The sequence below is a fragment of the Patagioenas fasciata genome, chromosome 9, assembly GCF_037038585.1.
Source record: "Patagioenas fasciata isolate bPatFas1 chromosome 9, bPatFas1.hap1, whole genome shotgun sequence".
NCBI classification, from domain to species: Eukaryota; Metazoa; Chordata; class Aves; order Columbiformes; family Columbidae; genus Patagioenas; species Patagioenas fasciata.
The window spans coordinates 14897584-14916072 of NC_092528.1; the positions used below are offsets into that span (position 1 = coordinate 14897584).

An 18489-nucleotide genomic window follows, 5' to 3' on the forward strand; every position below is an offset into this window, starting at 1 on the left:
TCAGCTTTATTTTGTGGAGTACCAGATGTGCAATGAATGGGATGAGCTCTTAGTTCCTTTCTGTCAAAGGCAAAAATAGGGGTAATTACTCAAACTGTAGGACTACAAATGTAAATAGTGTATGAAAAAAAGAAAGGTAAGTGCAGTTATTCTAGGGGAAACAGTTTCTCCCTCAAATAGGTAGCTGTTGAGTACAGATTCAGGGAAAGCAATGGTATGAAGAGAAATATAGGTAAAAATTTTATTGTATCATACAATAAGCAATTGGCCCAATTTCTGCTTTCAATGATATATTTAAGCTCTGGCAACTCACAGTTTCTGCCTTGCTACCTCCTGGGTTTTTTATCTAGGTCAGGGTGAGTAGGTTGAAGCTGGTTGTGATTCTCTTTCCCTCTTTGCTTCATGCTGTACTTACTGATCTAATTCTGAGCTTCCCAATATCTGCTTGCCAAATGTCTAATGACATCCCTTGCAGGACTGAAGCTTGTTGGCAAAGAACAGGTACTGTTCTTCCCAAACCAGTTGTGAAAGGATTCTCATGAACTTTTAAATATCATGGAGATAACTGCTGAATCTCTTAGTTATCGTTACCTGACAAGATAAAACTTTGCTTTGTCATGCTACTTTGCAGCTCTCACGATGTAGCAGAGGCAGGCAAAACTTGAAAGTCTTGCTTCCACCAACCCTTCAACAAAGGTAGATTTTCAAATGCTGCATACGCTCAATCATTCTGACTTCAATGCTGGCATTTTTTTCTTCTTTCAGCATTGGTGAACCAGTGAGACATGGATTAATTATACTTTTCAGTGACAGCAGACAATAATTATGGATTGTTGGATATATTCCACTGTTTCTGGGGCTGCCACATAACTTGACTGTTTACTCTTGGCTCCAGATTGCCAGGCTCTTCTCTGAGCAGAGCATTTTATTTAATAGAGCTTTGGTTATCAGAAGGAGTATAGCAATGCCTTTTGTGAATGAACAGAACTTTTGAGCAGATGCTTACTTGTGCTGCTGTTGCAAAAAGAACAATATTAATACTAAATGGCTAAGCCAGGCTATCCCCAAGAGGATGGTGTGATGTTAGAAGTATTTCAGAAAGCTATAGTATTTTTAGGCCTGATACATTAATAGTAATATTGTGGAAGTTGTGATGAATTGGGATGCTTCTTCATGTATTAACAGTAATTCTCATTCTTTAGCTTTTACAGATAAAATGGAGCTTAAGATGTATCACGGAACTTGGGCAGTAGCATTTTCCGAATCAGCTCTGCAAGTCTGGTTTTTGAATGCGATAGTTAGAGAAAATATGCGCTCTTTAGGATATTAAATTCAAATTTCTCAAAGTATACGTTCTGATTTTTTGTTTCTCTTGAAAATAACTTTTTTTCCTCAAATAGTAAGTTTGTGTTAGAAAACCAATAAGAAAATTTTGTGCTTAGCAGAGCAACCAGTAGATTAAAGCTTCGTTTTGTGCAAATTTATATGACCTTTACTGCCTCTTTGCACTTTTTTTTCCCCATGTCCTGCAAGTAATGGCTGGGCAAAAGTCAACACATCTGTGAATAACTGTGCTCATTTGTCCAGGTCCTGCCTGGGCAGCTGACAGAACTGAAGCTCATGTTGAAGTATTGGCAGCTAAAGTTGCCGACCTGATTTTTCTACCTTTCCACTAATTATTTTTTGGTTACAGTTAATCTTTTAGTGTCTCAAGTTTTGTCACATTCAGATAGTGGATTTAAGAGTTGTAATTAGTGGGGATTGATTAGCTATGTCAGGGTACCAAAGAAGTAAATACTGAGTGATCATTCCCCACCATAACTCAACAGAAAGTTGTATGGCATAAATTTCCTTGGTCTTTATCATAAGAGTAACTTTTAAACAGCTTTGAAGTAAAATGTGACAGCTTGATCAGTAGAAATATTCACATTTCTCCCAGCATACTTTTCTTTGCACAAGATTTGGTACTGTTGGTGACTTGTTTTAAGACTATGGAAAGATAGCTTTCAAAACCCAACAATTGTATATGCTACAAGTTCTGCCTCTGACAATATTTTTAAAGTTTAATTTCCAATTTTGATTTTATCGTATGATATTGTGCCGCACGCTGCCGTTTTCTTTTTTGTAGCTTGCTTCATGTGAACCAGAAAACACAGTTTTCAGTTTAATCAATGCAGTATTGTGGATCCCTGTCAAGTCAGATGATAGTAACAAAAGTATAGCTAGAAAGAATGTACAGGTCACCAGCAAACAGGGAAAGACAACGGGCCTTTTATTGTGTTCTGAATGCTGGCTTGGAACGGCTGCTGGTGCTCAAAGCATTGTGTGGTGCTTCATACAGAAGCAGACAAAACTGTGCCTTTTAGTAGTTTTTGTGTGGTATATAAAATGTGTGGCTTTATAAAATTTGGCTTTCTAAAGGACTTCTGCATTTAAGAAATTGTACTTTCTCTGAGAACCTTTTAGGTAAGGAGACTTATGTGAAATTTATTTTGCATCTCTGGTGTGGTAAAGTAAATGTTTTAACTTGTGTTCGTATAGCTGCTGCTGTCAAACTGTTAAAATGAGAACTTCTTGCTGAAGCGTGAGTGATTAAGTCTAGATTCTTTGCTCAGTGGTTGTGTGATGCCCATTAGTCATACAGTTTTCTGTGCTAGCAGTAACTGAACCAATAAAGAGTGCCTTGCAGGTTTAATTAAGTGAATTATAATAGTGACTTCAGGCATGTTTCAGTTACTACTGCTTTTGTGTATAGGTATTTAGAAGAAGTTAGTTGCTTCAGGAAACATTTTGGAGGTCTGCTTTCTGAAGGTTTGCAAAAATGGAAATGTGATGCAAGAATTGATGCCTTTAAAAAGCTTGCATCATTTTAAACCAAGAATGTGTTTGGACAGCACAGTCCTTCATACCTGTTTGCATATTCTTAGAACCGATATCTGCCATAGCTTCCAGGGCAGTTGGTTTATGCAGTTCTTGCTTGTTAGAGCATGTGCTTCCTCTGAAGGTCACGGAGACGGCGCTGAGAACCTGACGCTGTTGCAGGGGGAGAGGACAACATTTGTAGGAGGCATGTAAGAGGGGCAGTCAGGACCGCTTCAGAAACGGTGGGCATCGTAAAGAGAAAGCTTTTTTGACTCCACTTCTTTGTGGGAAGACACCTGTTCTAAAATGGCAGAGTGTGTTTTTAGAGGGTGGCTAATGTTTAGTATATTGTTTGAGTGTATATTCAGGTTACTTGCAGAGTAGCCTTAAATGCTTAAAGAAAATATTTTAAGGGTGACAACTCCTGTGTCTTGTTGAGTTTTGAGAACAGTCACCTTTCCTCTTGTTTAGGTCAAGAATTGAAGCTGAACATACCAAGAATTTTGCAATTGTTTCAACTTTTGCTTACACAACTATGATTCGAAAAATCAAAGCAGAGCAAGAGTACTTCCCCCCTTTTCTCACATCCTCACTCAAACTAAATGTATGTGATACCATAGAAATTGCATGATGGTAAGAAAGGCTGTTTAAAAAAAGTTCCTATACTCAGACTAATTTTAAGTATAAATACTAAACCTCAGATCCTATAACAGCTACTCTTTGGGGCTCGTGCCATATGGAATCTGTTGAAATACTTTAAACCTGGAAGTGCAGGTAAGGAAATGTGTGGAATTAGGTAAAAGAGAAGAATCTTAAAGATCACAAGTGGAAATCAGATACTTTGCCTCTTTGAGTATATACTACAAATATTTTGTAAAAGCAGTGTTCCATGGTGAAATTGGATGCTAGGATTTTCTTGCCCTGCTGTGACAGATGGTCTTTCAACTTTAAGTATTTAGACCAGTACATGATGCACCAGTCAGTTGTTAAAACAGCTCGATCCGGAATAAAAAATGTGCAGTCACACACTTTAATGGTTTGATGTATTAACAATTGTAACGTAAATAGGTTTTTCAATTAAGATATTTTCTCTGATTAATCCTTTTTCTTTCTTTCTTTTTTTTTTTTAAAAGGTGTGCAAACAGATCTGGCTAGGCCTATTTGATGATAGATCATCAGCAATTCCAGACTTCAGGGATCCCCAGAAAGTAAAGGAATTTCTACAGGAAAAATATGAAAAGAAAAGATGGTAAGATAACTTTACAGTTATAAAGATTGCCTCTATGACAAGAAATGAAGATGGACCATTATCCTCACATTCTTGAGTGTGCTTTCTTTCTCGTGTGTTCTTTGGACTAGATCGCACAGCTCTGAAAAGGAAAATGATTTCTGGGCTTTATTCAGAGCTCCTACAGGAGCAGAGAAGACAAACTATTTAAAGAAGTCTCTCAATGTGTAGTTCATATTGATAGAACAGAAATGGCTTAAGGGAATATCAACAACAGTGTAAAGTAAGGGTTTTGCAGGCTTTTATTGGGAGGTGAAAGATGTGGTTGTATTAAATAGGTGCTATAAAAAATGATGATTTGGAATTCTAGTCCCTTTTTAAAGGAATAACTGCCATATTTAAATAATAGGTATTTTGCAAACTACCGGTAGGATTTGTTGCAGGGTCCTTGGTTAAAATAGCAAAGTTGAGATTTGTTGCTTCTCACTCTTGAGTCTTACGAATATTGAGCAGAACTTTTCCTTAAACTTGTAAGAAGCATTGCTCTTTTTGAACGTAGGTATGTTCCTCCAGAGCAAGCAAAGGTGGTGGCGTCAGTCCATGCATCCATATCAGGGTCTTCTGCTAGTAGTACAAGCAGCACACCTGAGGTGAAGCCACTCAAATCTCTCTTGGGAGAAGCTGCACCCACACTGCACTTAAACAAGGGCACACCGAGCCAAGTGAGTAATAACACAGCTGAAGAGCATTGAACTGTTCAGCAGTACTACTTCTCTTTTAGTGACACAAGAATTCTTGCTATAGCAACTGTTACCTAATAATATGATCGCTAAAGACAGCTTTATTTTATGTATTTTGTTGAAGTATACAGGTGTTTGCAGGTCAGATTCTAGATTAAACTTGTTTCTATTGACCACATTGATTTTTTTTTTTTAATGATTGTTTTCAGAAAGCAGAATTTTCCAGTGTGATTGACAAGTTTATGTTTGTCTTTTGCTTAAATATCTCTTAAGGTTTGAACCTAACCTGATATATTTTCATTTTGTGTGTTTTTTTAATTTGGAAACAATAAAATGGCTGATACTGTTAACCATGATATTAGTAGTGAATATGTGCATGTTTGTTATTACTTGCTATGCATTCTGTATCTGTCTTATCAAGTGGGTTTCAGTGTGTGTCTGTATGCTGTTACATAAAGTCAAACAATATTATGTACTTAGGTTTTGGCGGGAAGACTTTTTTGAAAAACGGTTTTATCTTTAGGCTACAGGCAACTCTTGAATTGACCTTTTATGACTCAAACAGAAATTTGCAGCTTGCAGCCTTTATCGCTTCCATTAGTACAATACTTGCAGTTTTAAATACATAATTTTGAAGCTGTTTATATGCTGCTACTTTATTCTTGTAGACTCTTCTAATCCATGGAAATCTGCTGCAAAGTTCCTTTAACAGCATAAATAGGTAGTGTTCTTCATACTATAGGAGGAGGGTCTGTGCTCTATACAGCATCTTAAGCTTCAGGAATAAATGGCTTGTTAAAGAAATATCCTTAGTCTATTCTTCTAGTATTTCACAAAAGTCAGTTTATAAAATACCAGCTTTTTTGTATTGGCTAATTGAAATGTTGTTTGTAGTCTCCTGTTGTAGTTCGATCTCAAGGACAGCAGCAACAAGAAAAGAAACAATTTGACCTCCTCAGTGACCTTGGCTCAGATATCTTTGCTGCTGCTCCTCCTCAGTCAACTGCTACAGCAAATTTTGCTAATTTTGCACACTTCAACAGTCATACAGGTAAGTATTCTGAGCAGGGTATCTCTTTTAAATGAATAAAATGTAGTCTTAAATTTTTGATTACTTTAGACTAAACTTTTTAATAAGGTATGTGTAACTTCTGTGCCTTGACAATGTTGTATTACTCAAGATTGCCTTTAGATCTTTATAAAGAGATCTTGAAGACAGGCTGATAATCCTGCTTTTGAAGTGGGAGTTGCTATAGCTATTTGCTATGATATGTATGATTAGACTCTTTCTGCCTACTACTGGAACTTTAAATTTTTTGGGGGAGAGAGTGAGAGGATGAGTAGCAGAATGTAGTGAGAAGCTCCTATTAGACCTTCAATTTTATTTCTGAAAATTATTAGGAAGAGCATTTGTGGAAAGAAGATATAATGACTTACAGGGAGGTCAGATGCCTTGACAATAACTGTCAATTTGTTAAGAGGAAAACAAAGGCTTCCTCAGTTTAAAGAATGACCTTATTTTGTGTATGTGTCTACCTGAAAGCTGAATGTCACCCATGTGGGTAGTATTGTGTAGTTTCAGGAAGAATAAACAAGCTTTGAGCATATGTATTGACTGAGGATGCGGGTACACCTTGAATTCTTAAATAATTATTTCAGTAAAATATATTGGGCCCTCAGGATATATTTTCAGCCAAAGATTTTGAGACATAGTCTGTCCTAAAGAAACAGTTGATTCTGTGGTCACTGAACTATGTTGTTTCTAACTTGCATTGTAATTGTGGGAAAGTACCTTTACCTGTCTTGTCTGAATTGACTTTTCATCTTGTTTTTGAGAGAAACCATGATGCTGCTAAGCCAACAAAAATAAGAGATTTCTTGCAAATCAGTCCTGAAATTGTTAATAGCTGAGAGGAAACATGATGGAGGGGACTTAAGGCACATCTGAGGAACTGAGCAAAGTATCAAGGCTTTCTCCAAGTTAACTTTCAAAAAGTTTGAAAATAATGATATAGAAGAATTGCTATTGCAGGGTATTTTTTAAAATAAGATTTCATGTTAGTCATCTTTTGGAGGTATATTTAACGGGGAGAACTTGTGCTGACTGGCCTAAGTTGTACAGTTCTACTGAAGAGAGCAAATATTTAATTTTTTCTAACAACTTATTCTTTCCAGATTTGTTGATGAATGATTTTCTGTATATACACTTAATTACTCTTTGTGGGTTTCAGGAGATGAAAATTCTGTTAAAGCAATATTTCAATACTATGTTTCAAATCTAGGTAAAATTCTACTGCATATCTGCTTTTTATCCTTTTAAAAATTACCAAGCAATATGAACACTCCGGAATAAATATAATCTTATGAAAGAGTATGTTAACTTCTGGTTATAGTAAGTGCTGATAGTCAAAATTGAGAGGGGTACTCAGCTGTATAACTAGCGGTCAGTTTCAATAGTTAACCATTGTGATCATTCTCATTACTCCTTTACATAAGTTTTAGAATCCAAAACAGTTTCAGGGCTGGTAAATCGGTTTCTAAAAGACAAAATGTCATTTTGAGCATGCGGTAGCTGAATGTGTATTACAGACTGGTTTATCTGAAGGTATTTTCTGACTCACTAGGGTAAAACACTTAAGGCCTGTTCTGTGTGCAGTAACCACAGAGTAGTGTTAACTAAAAGTAATAAATGTTACTCTTGCCTTTGGAAGACAAAGAGGGTTAATCAGTCTACCAGGTTTGGCAAAAATGAGTTTTAAATGCTCATTTAAGGAGCTGTATAAACATGTAATTCTTGTTATTAATCACATTTCAGCAGAGGATGGATGAACTTATATTTAGTCCAGCACTACTTTCTCAGATTTTATGGTCTGGTGTTCTTGTTTTAGGGCTTGATTTTAGCTGTGCCTATAGGGGATGGACCTTTATGTAACCATATGTACACAATGGTTAACTAAAGAAATCACTGAAGAGCACCAGCAAATTTATTGTCTTCCAGTATAAGTGCAATTAAGGCACAACTGAGTGAAGCAGCTGATAGGAAGATATTAACAAACTTGTGCTGTGAACTGTAAAGTCTTGATGTAAAGCTTGAAAATCATGCAGGAAGTGCAACTTCTGATACGTTCCCTTTTTTTTGAGTTTTCTAATATACTAAACTGGCTCAGGGCATTGTATGTTGATGGGGAAACATGCTGACCTTGCATTTATTGCCTGTATTTACTTTACAATGTTCCATAATTTCTGCAAAATGATGATTTTGGAGATGATGGTAGACAACTGTTCTGTCATTTACAGACTAATAGCAACAAAAAGAATTGCATGTGGACTAATTGAACAGAAGGCCTGCACAAAAGATTTTAAAAAGACTTAATCACACAGCATAGCTCTTATCATGGGTAACAAGTGAAAAGAGGCTTTACCCATAAGAAAAAATAGTATGACACCGTTATTGTCTTCTAGAGAATTATTTTCGATTTTGTAGTTGAATATATGTGGACTTTCTTTCAGGGTTGGGTTTTTTTTTTTCAATTTTTCGTGCGCTAAATGTAGTGTAAACCTTACAGAAGAAACTTTAGGAGCAGCTTGCATTGCCATGGCCAGTGCTGTTGTAGCAGAGCTAGCTTGGGCCAGCTAGCTTTTGTACTGCCTTACTGATCTGCAGGCACAACAGGAGTTGTGCATCCACGCCAATCTGCAGTACGCTACAGTTCCTTAACTTACTTAGGGTCGTCTTGGGTTTCTGTGTGGGGAACTGGATTTTGAATTGCCAGTCCATCCTTAAAAACATGGTACAGGAGAGTACAAGTCTTTACCTTTGTGCCACTTTTACACAGGTTTAAGCTTTACCACATAAAATAAAGCAAGATTAACATCTGAATACTCTGCAGAAGAGTCTCTACAGCTTTACTGTTTTAACATGGGCCCACTTGCAAATCATACTTTCTGTGCCAGCTGATGCAATCAAATTGCTAAAAGTGACCTGAAATAGAATGTGTTCCAGTTTTTAATGTAGACCCAAAAGGTATTTCATGTAAGATTCTTGATGAAGTATTCGGTTTGAGTAGTTTTAATGAACAATTTTGTGACTATTCTAGGAGTGATATGTATGTACTTAATCTTATTTGCTCAGGTAAACATCAATCTCTTGAGTAGGCCCCATCCAATTCATGCATCATGATGAAAGCGTTGCTCCCTCTTCGCTAACCTTGGTGTCTGCAGGGTTGTTTCTCTTGCATTTTCCTCCCTTCTCACTCTTACAGCTGCTTTGCAGTGTTTTTTACCTTTTCTTACATATGTTACCACAGAGGTGCCACCAGCATTGCTGATGGGTGCAGGTTTGGGCAGCAGCAGGTCTGCTTTGGAGCCAGCTGAACCTGGCTTTTGGAAATGGGGGCAGATTCTCTGCTCTTCTTTCAGGGGCCACCCCTGCAGTCCCCAGCTACCTAACACATGCCACATAAACCCAATATGCATGGGCACTTCCAATAAAAAGTGATATGAAATAGAGTCAAACCTCATGTTCTCTCCCCGTATCCCATGTGAAGGGAAATACTTCCACTTTCATTTATATTAGTAGCAGTGTGAAATGCAGTAGTTTGTATAAAGGTGACCTTGTAGTTTATAAATCTGTACTATAGATGCTTTTTGCATAGAAATTATGTGATCTAATGCAACTTCAGCATTACCTGCCTATTAAGTAACAGTACTTAAACAATCTCCATATTTTGGTTTTTTTAATATATGTAATCTGCAAAATCCTGACCCAAGAATATAGTGTATTGCAAACAGCTGTTGTAGAAGGTGTTTTGTGGGCTTTCTTTAGAAAATAGGGATTTGAATTGTATTTGATTAAAACCATTTTTTTCCCCTACTGCTTCCTTATAACAATGCTTAAGACTTTCTAGGCACACAATTCCTGTTGAATCTGTAGATGCTTGAATGTCTAGCTGTTTGAAATTAGATGGGTGTTAACTTTCATTTTCTCCTATAGCATGACACAAAAGGAAAGCGAAAACTGAAATTATTTGAAATTTCCTTGGATTTTATTTCGTGGATATACTATGAATGCTATCTTCTTGACAGTGGTATCAGTTTTCCGTATTTCTGTATTCTGATTTATTTTTTTTAAACTGAATTTTCCAATGAAACGAATTTATAAACCCAGCCAAAACTATTCAAGTGGTGCCACACTACATTCACCTGTGGAAGAAGCACTTTGTATATGAGGAATTGAAGTTGCCAGTGTGTTACAAGAATGCCTTCTAATTTTTATTCCCAAAGAAATGTTCAGTTAGGCCACAAATTCTAGTTTTGGAAACCAGCATTTAGATTTGGGTTCTACAGGTATACATCTGGTATTCTGTACTTTTTGACTGTTTTCCCTGACCAACCACCCCTGCAAACACTCTGGGGTTAAGCTGAACTGGACTTACGGGGTTATGCAGTTGTGAGTAGTAGCACGTGTGAGGTGGAGAAAGGTAGCATTAACTGGTACAGCTCTGGGAAGGTGACTTGTAAAAGTTTGTTCAAAGATTCTATTGTAGAGTATCATGTATAATTTTCTTCATGTAAAAAGAAATTACAAGGTAGGACGTAACCCTTGGAGGCTGTCATGACCATGAATTCAGTTAATACATCTGTTTTTGTGTTTATTTCCCATATCCATTAACATGTTTTGTTCCTTTGCAATTTACAGCGCAGAACTCTGCAAATGCAGGTTTTGCAAACTTTGATGCATTTGGACAGTCTAGTGGCTTGAGTAATTTTGGAGGTTTCCCCACAGCAAGTCAGTCTTTTCAGCCCCAAAATACAGGTAGAACTCCTAGAACTTTTGATTAATACTTAACTGAAATAATCCTTACCTTTATGTTGGAAGGTACTTAAGCTGAGTTTATTTCTTGCATCTGCCTGCTTTAATGCAACCAAGCCGTCAGAAGCTCTGGGGAAACTCAAAATGAATTCCTTCTGTTTGGTGTTGTTTTTGTTGGTTTTTTTTTTATTCTAATGCTACTCAGAAGCCTGATTTATGGCACTATTTGTTTGTCAGCTCTACACCTGAAATAACTGTGAAAAAAGTAATCCATCCTGCTTTTGATAAATACCGAATTGACTCTTTATCTTGTAAGAAGTGTTTCAGTAAGACCCAAAAGCACATCACTGTACCAAAAAAAGTGTCTATGCATATGTATAACATATGCACACACTTCAGTATATCTGACTTCATGTGTAGAGTCTATTGCTGAGTTTTATTTTGCTTTCCTTTCATTTGATCATGCTTTAGAACTTCTGCTTGAGCTTACACTTGCTGTTTGTCTAGATCTTTGGCTGACTGACTTTCTTTTCCTTTTTTTTTTCTTTTCTTTTGAGTGTGGTGTTGTGTTAAACTTTTTTTCAAATTTTCTTTTTCCCTTCTTATGTTAACTTTAACCCACACACAATTTCTGGCTGTCCAGCGTTCAGAACGCTTTCATCTAGCTGCAGTTTTGGTGAATTTACTTCAGCTTTTCCTCTCCAGGCTGTACACAGTAAGTTCCACACAGTGGAGAACTCAGCTTGCTTCATTTTCATTGTAGTATAGCATTTTCATTCCTACTTTTGCATATGTTTTAACTTATTGATTATGCTATTAGAAACTTGTGCGTTCTGTAGTACGAGTCAAATCCTCAACTGTCATAAAATGTGGAACACTTAATGGAACAACTCCTTTAAATTTAAGTACGTGTCTGGACACTGAAGAGATGGAAGCTCATGGTTTCATGTTTGAACTGAAGTTCAGTTGTGTGGACCTAAGTCAGATCTTTAACACTGACTTATGTATTTCTGACATCAGACTTGGTACAAAAAGAGCTGTGTTGTGTCTTCCCTCTCACTTTTTCCCTGATTGGATGTAGTCTAAAAATCTGAGAACACAGAACCAAACTCTCTTAAACCTTGGCACGAAATCATGCTACCTTTTGATGTCTAGGCACTGTTTTTTGCTTAGAATGATTACTGACACTTGACGTGGTTAAACATTGTACCATTAAGTAAATGCAAATAGTAGGTATTCATTAGCCATATGACAGCAAAATAAAACTTCTTTATTTTGAATGTAAAGATTCAGGCAAATATTTATTTTTCTAGCAAAATATTGTTGTTGAAATTACTTCAACAGCTAATAAATAGCACATAGTTTTTCAAGATCAAATTATGATTATGAAAGAAATGTTATTCTTTTTCTGATGTCCCAATGAAATGTTAAAGGAAATGGGGAAGGGTCTTAAACATGTGGGATGGGGTGGGGGGGAACACATTGCCTCATATAACCAGGAAGAGGTGGGATTACTGTGCCATCAGTTGCCATTGGACACACTTTCTCTAGCTTTGGAGTGTTGATCATGTTTAACTTACTTTGTTACAGGTGGAGGTGCTGGATCAGCGAATGCTAACTTTGCTCACTTTGACAACTTCCCCAAATCCTCCAGTGCTGATTTTGGAGCCTTCAATGCTTCTCAGATTAACACAACAGCATCTGCAGCCAGTAAAGCTGCAGTGAATAAACCCAGTCTCCAGTCAGCTGACAAATATGCAGCTCTTGCTAATTTAGATAATATCTTCAGCGCAGGGCAAGGTATTAAAGTTTATTCTCTGAGGTGCTTATTCCACCTCTGTATACTTACTACAAGGATGGCTGTGCTTGTCAAAGTAATAATCATATTTCAAAATGTCCTCTAAGTTATCAGTAGAATTTCACATCAGTGTACCCCTAATGTGCAAGTTTTAAGACTAACATCACTCCAAAAGGCTGTCATCAGAAGACTGATTTTTAGGAACCTACTTCCTTTCAAGATGAATAACTCGTAGTAGTAGTATCTAAATAATTACTGCAATGATGCAAAAATATAAAAATATATTTTGTTTGTGTTAAAACCTATAGTAAAGGCTTTTGAATGGAGAGCTACAGTTGTTGCAGAGAACTGCCAGAGTAGCTTTCCTACCTGTCTGCCACAAAAAGATTTGGCTTTAATTTTTTATAAACTAGTAGCAGTGATACTTGGATTTGCTTGATTTTTTTAAAGTCAAGGAGAAAAAACTAGTTATTCTGTAACTTTTTTTTTTCCTTCCTAAATGGCGTATAAAAACTTATATTAGTTTATAATGTAGGGCTTTGTTCTGAAATGGATTATTTGCAGATATGTGTTTTATTGAATTTTCTAGTTGAAGATGATGGTAGTACTGAATCATTATTTTCCAGGGAAACTGGAGGCTCTTTGGAGCTGCAGAAGCATGCTGCTTTGGTAATAGCTAATGGCTATTTTTTTTCCTGCATGTCCTAGTGCATATTTAATTTTTAAGTCAAACTTAAACTGTCCATGAACTTTAATTTAATTCTCAACATTGGCAAGGCATAAAGTGAAACTATCTTTACTTTTAATCTGCTTTCTTTTCAGGTGGTGGTGAGCAAGGAAGTGGCTTCAGTACAGTTGTGTCAGCATCAGCAGGTCCTGCGTTGGCAGCTGCAAATCAGTCAAGTGCATCTTCAGACAAGTATGCGGCTCTAGCAGAGTTAGACAGCGTGTTCAGCTCCACAGCAACCTCTACTAATGCATATACTTCCCCCAGTAACGTTAACAGGTACATGTTAGACGTAGCTGACTTTCTACATTGGCTTTAGCGATATGAGTTTAGAGGTATTACTGAAACTGCATCCTTTGTTTAAAATAGTAGCAGTACTGTCTGATAGGGTATTACAAGATAAAGTTAAGAATACTTTCTGTCAGCAGAATGTTCTCTGCACCTACCTAGTTGTTGCATGCAAAACTTGTTAGATGGTAACACTTTCCTGTACAGAATATTTGCATGCATACTGAAAATCATAGTGTTGTCCTTGGCAAAAAAAATTAATTCAGATCTTTATAATGTAAATGGTGCAAACCAGTACTTTTTTAGATCATAAAAGTAATAGATACTAAATGTCTGTTATAACTCTGCCTGGTTTTGCACATGCCCCTAAAGCTTCAGCTTTGCAACCTTCATCCTGATGGCCTCTGTTCGATATTCTTTCCCTGCTGTTGGTGGTGAGGGCTTTTCATTGCTCAGCACTAGTTGTAGTGTCTGACCCTGGCATCAGGGGCTCAGTTTCTGGCAGCAGTGAATTATATTGCAGTTTGCAAACCGCACATAAGCGTTCCTTTTCTATTATTTTACATGCCAACAATAATTGTAAGTTGTATTTAATTATTAAACAAGCATTTCTGACTTCACTGAATATATGAATTATTTTCAGCAATGCTTTTGGAACAGTACCCGTGGCTGCTACTGCACAGACACAGCCTGCATCTTCAAGTGTGCCTGCTCCCTTTGGAGGTATACAAATGTTACTAACAACCTTTTGTGGACTGTACGCAAACATCTTACTAATTTTTAGTTGCTGGTGCTATACTTTGACACTAGTGATATTGAAGCTACTAAAGGATGCCAAAAAAGTAATGTTGTTGTAATGCATTTCAAATTAAGCATTTCATTATCAGTTCCAAATTTTTCATGTAATTTTAGGTAGTTACGTGTCGCTGTATAAACTTACATGTAAGTCAGATTCGCTATTTTTAAAAGACTATTAAATAAAATGTTTTTGATCTTTCAGCAACACCTTCCACAAATCCATTTGTAGCTGCCCCTGTTGCCCCAGTGGCACCTTCAACAAATCCATTCCAGACCAACAGCCGAGGAGCAACAGGTTAGGAAAAAACCACTAAGCGTCTGAGAAACTTTCTTTCAAGACTTCCAATGTTTTTTTTTTTCTTAGCTATGTAATTTGTTCCTTAAAGATTTTCTGTATTATCTGTCTCTAGTCTATTTGTTGTGTGTGTGTTCATTGTAGAGTCCTGTATTTATGAACAGGGTTCAGAAATCAACTTGAAATATTTTTTTTTTCTTAGAAAAGTGATGTTTCTTCTTGGGCTGAGGACACTATTTTCCTGTTTCTGACTCAATCATAAGATTTCAAATGATGGCCACAAAAAAAGTCAAAACGATCTATTAAAGATCTTCTAATACTACCTGAACTGTTTTAGCCTGTGTATTACCAGTTGGGTACCTTCCGAGAGTGTAACCTTGGCTTTGGAGTATGTTTCATAGCAGGTTGCCCTGAAATCAGGGATCTTGAAAGCCCTGGTGCTAAACTGGTACACTTTAAAAAATTTCTTTCTTTATTTCAAACTCCTGAAAGCCCTCAAAACCAAAGAGTTGGAGCTAGAACCAGGAAAGACAAGGCTTTTGGGCTATTAGCTACTTACCAGTCCACTTATTCAGTATGTTGGTGTTATCCTTTATTTTTCTCTCTTTTTAACAGTAAAGCATATGTTTAAGTATAATCTTTACACTCATCAATTATGCTAATTTTCTGGAGGAGGATTCTGTAGAATCATATTTCAATAGACAAAAACTTCATCAGTTTTTAAAAAAGCAAGCTTGTCTTTAAAACACTGAACTCTGATTTATATGACTGCTAGATTATGCTAATTTTTTCTCTGCAAAGGCACTGCTACATTTTAGCACTTTTATCTATTAACTGGACTTCCACAGATTTAAATCTGCTTGTGTATGCTTTTTAACACAGAGTTGTGCTTTGCTCAAAGTTTTAGGTACGTTGAATTAAACTGATCAGGCTGAGTTAACACTGAATTCATCAAATTCACGTCCTCTGCTAAAATGAGTTCTCTTTCCAGTCTGTTTTGGGATATTATGCAGTTAAACTTGTTTAAATACCAGGAATATATTTTTCCTTATTTTAGTCTCCTTCCTGACTGTGCTATTTTGGATCATCATTAAGAACTTGTAGCCTCTTTAGATAGATTTGCTTGAATATGGCAACTCTGTCCTACCTTCTGAGCTGCTGACCTTGACTTGCAGAGGTTCCAACCCTTTGGCAGCTATGCTGATGTTATGTACTAGGCAGCAGGGATAATGACTATAAGTAAAGATAATATTCTACTCCTTTAAGTGTAAGGTGTAAGCTTTTAGCTTGTCCTTTTATGCTAAGCTTTCTTTCTGCATGAACATTGCGATTTATTCCATGGGAGATCTGTTTTGTAGCGTTTGTTTCTAAAGGTTTCCTTAGCTTAATCTATTGCTGGTCATGCTACGGATAAATTGTTTGGTACCTGTGTGTATATTTATGTATACATAGATATATAACTGAGCAACAACTGTTCCAGAGTGTATAAATGACTTGACGTTGTCTGGTCTCTTTGTGGCTTCCATAAGGCCTCTCAGGAGCAATGCACTCTCACATATTTCCTCAGGCTCATTTTGGTAGGTGGCCACATTTGGTATCAAGTTTCTTGTGGCTAATTGTCCTTGCTCGTAAAAGCTTATTGATAGCTATCTGGTTCTCTGCACGTTGAATTTCAGAAGACTTTCCATGTTTTAAAATGGAGTGGATATTGGTGTTTGGCAACTGGGCAAAAGGAGAGCAGAGCATAAATAGACAACCTATTGAGTGACTAAAACAAAACCATTATTGATATTCTCCATGGTCACAATCTAATGCTAACAAGTTGAGTGACTCTTGAAGTTTTTTGATGCCTTTTGGGATATCCCAAGTCACTGCTCACTTCATGCTTTTGTTTGCTGTTTTAGCAAGTTTTCCTGTTGAATAGCTTCTCTGCTAACCACAACTTGAGAACAATGTCAATGCATTAGTTTTGTGCATACTTTGTCAACAGTTTATGTATGTATAACATCTTGCCCTTGAATACTTTAGGGTTAATTTTTTCAACTGGCAATTAAGCTATATTCATTTTTTTTAAACAGTTGAGCTTGCATAAAATTTAACTTGTAACAATTCAAAAGAAAAGTTCTGTCTTGATGTTTAACTAGAATAAAATGTCTGGTGTCTGTATTTGTACCAGAAAACCTTCTATGTGCTTCTCCTTTTAAGACTAACTCCCAAAAGACTGAATAATGGTTTTGTTACTACATTTTTGCACTTGATGTGCTCCTGTTTATTTGCTGAAGGCATGTGCAATTGCATATGAACTGTGTGTTCTTTACTTGAAATGTTCAGCAGAGAATCAGATTAAAAGTTTTGGATTTTTTTTAAGTCTTACCTCAACAGTAAGAGTGTTTGCAATATGAACTTCGTATGCAAATAATGTGCATGGTGAGAATTTCCTTTAAAGTGACATTAAGGATGGGATGAAGAGAGAGGGGATGCATGTATCCCTTTTGGTTTTGGGTGGTTTTTTGTTTTGTTTTTTGACTTGTAACTTTCTGTAATGCAGCTTGATGTAGGGAGATCCTTTCATGCTTTTCTCAGAAGGAGAATAACAAAAGGGCTTATACTGCCTTAAAGTGCTTGCTTCTGATGTGTGCAGATTTTTACCAGTAAAACTCTGGGGCAAGTGTATGATACTGTAGAGAATGTAAAACAAAATTTCCTTTTCAGAAAACATGTCTGAATGTGCTGAACCTAGTAATTTTTAAGTTATTTCATTTATTTTTTTAAAGTACAAAAGTAAACTATGTACCTAGTTGGTGGTGATCCAAGCTAACGAATCGGCTCAGTGGCTGTAGAAATAGAATGTAGCTTTGTATGGTCGCTGAGGCATTAGGAGACTTCTCTTAATATGGCATCATAGTAAATTGTCTCATGAAAAAAGTGATTTCTTTTGAATAATTGAATGTTCTTTTTTGCCTGCCAGCCGCAACATTTGGTACTGCATCCATGAGCATGCCTGCAGGATTTGGAACTCCTGCCTCCTACAGTCTTCCTACCAGCTTTAGTGGCAATTTCCAGCAACCTACATTCCCAACCCAGGCAGCTTTCCCTCAACAGACTGCTTTTGCGCAGCAGCCAAATGGTAGGTCTATACCTTTTAGATAATATTGTTTAAATTGGAAACATGGAGAAAATGATCTGTCTTTAAGTTAGCAATAATGGATGCATATTTATTTCTTTATGAACTTGATAATAATATTGATGAGGGGTTCGCATACTGTTTTCGCTCTGTAGTTGAACTTTCTCACTTGGCTGTGTGCAATGGCTTAATTGATATTTTATCATAATCTGACACTACAGTTAAAAGTATTCCCAGGATTAAAGGGTTTTTATGTAAGAAGGATCATTGTTTCATTTTTTGAGTGTCTGCAACCAATTATAACACTTTATCGGACTTCATAGAACGCAGTCAAGAGAAAATTGCAAAGTACTGTTTCCCTAAATTTAAATGATAAAAATAATATTGAAAGAAGTGCATATGTAGAAATCAGAAATTGATTAGTTCCATACAGTTGAAAACAAAGCCCAGCCATGGTTTTTACACTTAGGTTCCTGATGGTGCTTAAGATGTATCAGTCCTACTGATTGCGCAATCTCTGTCCACTTATTTTTTGTGTGGGAGCTGCAGCAAAGAACTCTTTAAAAATTGGTTACTAGAGTTAATATTTTTCACTTATCTTTCCAAGGAGCAGGTTTTGCTGCATTTGGACAGGCAAAGCCTGTAGTAACTCCTTTTGGACAAGTTACAGCTGTTGGAGTATCTATTAACCCTTTTATGGTGAGTTGTTGCATGATATTAATAACTTCTGTATTCTGAAGAGGCTTAATTTGTAACACTTAATTTAGAGAAACACAAAGGTTTGGGGTTTTTTGTTTTCTTCAAATAAGGGAAGGCA

The 18489-nt window shown here is 36.5% G+C and overlaps 2 protein-coding genes across 10 annotated transcripts in view; one reads left to right on the forward strand and one right to left on the reverse strand.

Annotated features, from left to right (window-relative positions):
- Nucleotides 1-18489, forward strand: part of AGFG1 (ArfGAP with FG repeats 1) — a 33738-nt gene that overhangs the window by 14254 nt on the left and 995 nt on the right. The window contains exons 3-13 of one of the 7 annotated variants that reach the window (XM_065844493.2): nucleotides 3996-4111; nucleotides 4650-4812; nucleotides 5725-5881; nucleotides 10529-10645; nucleotides 11286-11357; nucleotides 12233-12442; nucleotides 13263-13446; nucleotides 14099-14178; nucleotides 14456-14548; nucleotides 17517-17675; nucleotides 18286-18371. In XM_065844493.2, the coding sequence (XP_065700565.1) occupies nucleotides 3996-4111; nucleotides 4650-4812; nucleotides 5725-5881; nucleotides 10529-10645; nucleotides 11286-11357; nucleotides 12233-12442; nucleotides 13263-13446; nucleotides 14099-14178; nucleotides 14456-14548; nucleotides 17517-17675; nucleotides 18286-18371 (1437 nt within the window). Of the gene's footprint in view, nucleotides 1-3995; nucleotides 4112-4649; nucleotides 4813-5724; nucleotides 5882-10528; nucleotides 10646-11285; nucleotides 11358-12232; nucleotides 12443-13262; nucleotides 13447-14098; nucleotides 14179-14455; nucleotides 14549-17516; nucleotides 17676-18279; nucleotides 18372-18489 lie in introns of all 7 variants that reach the window. The other 6 variants (XM_065844491.2, XM_065844495.2, XM_071812486.1 and 3 more) reach the window with 6 other exon arrangements.
- The window catches only part of LOC136105213 (thiamine transporter 2-like), a 37359-nt gene that overhangs the window by 6730 nt on the left and 12140 nt on the right, over nucleotides 1-18489 (reverse strand). The gene's annotated exons all lie outside the window — the stretch shown is intronic.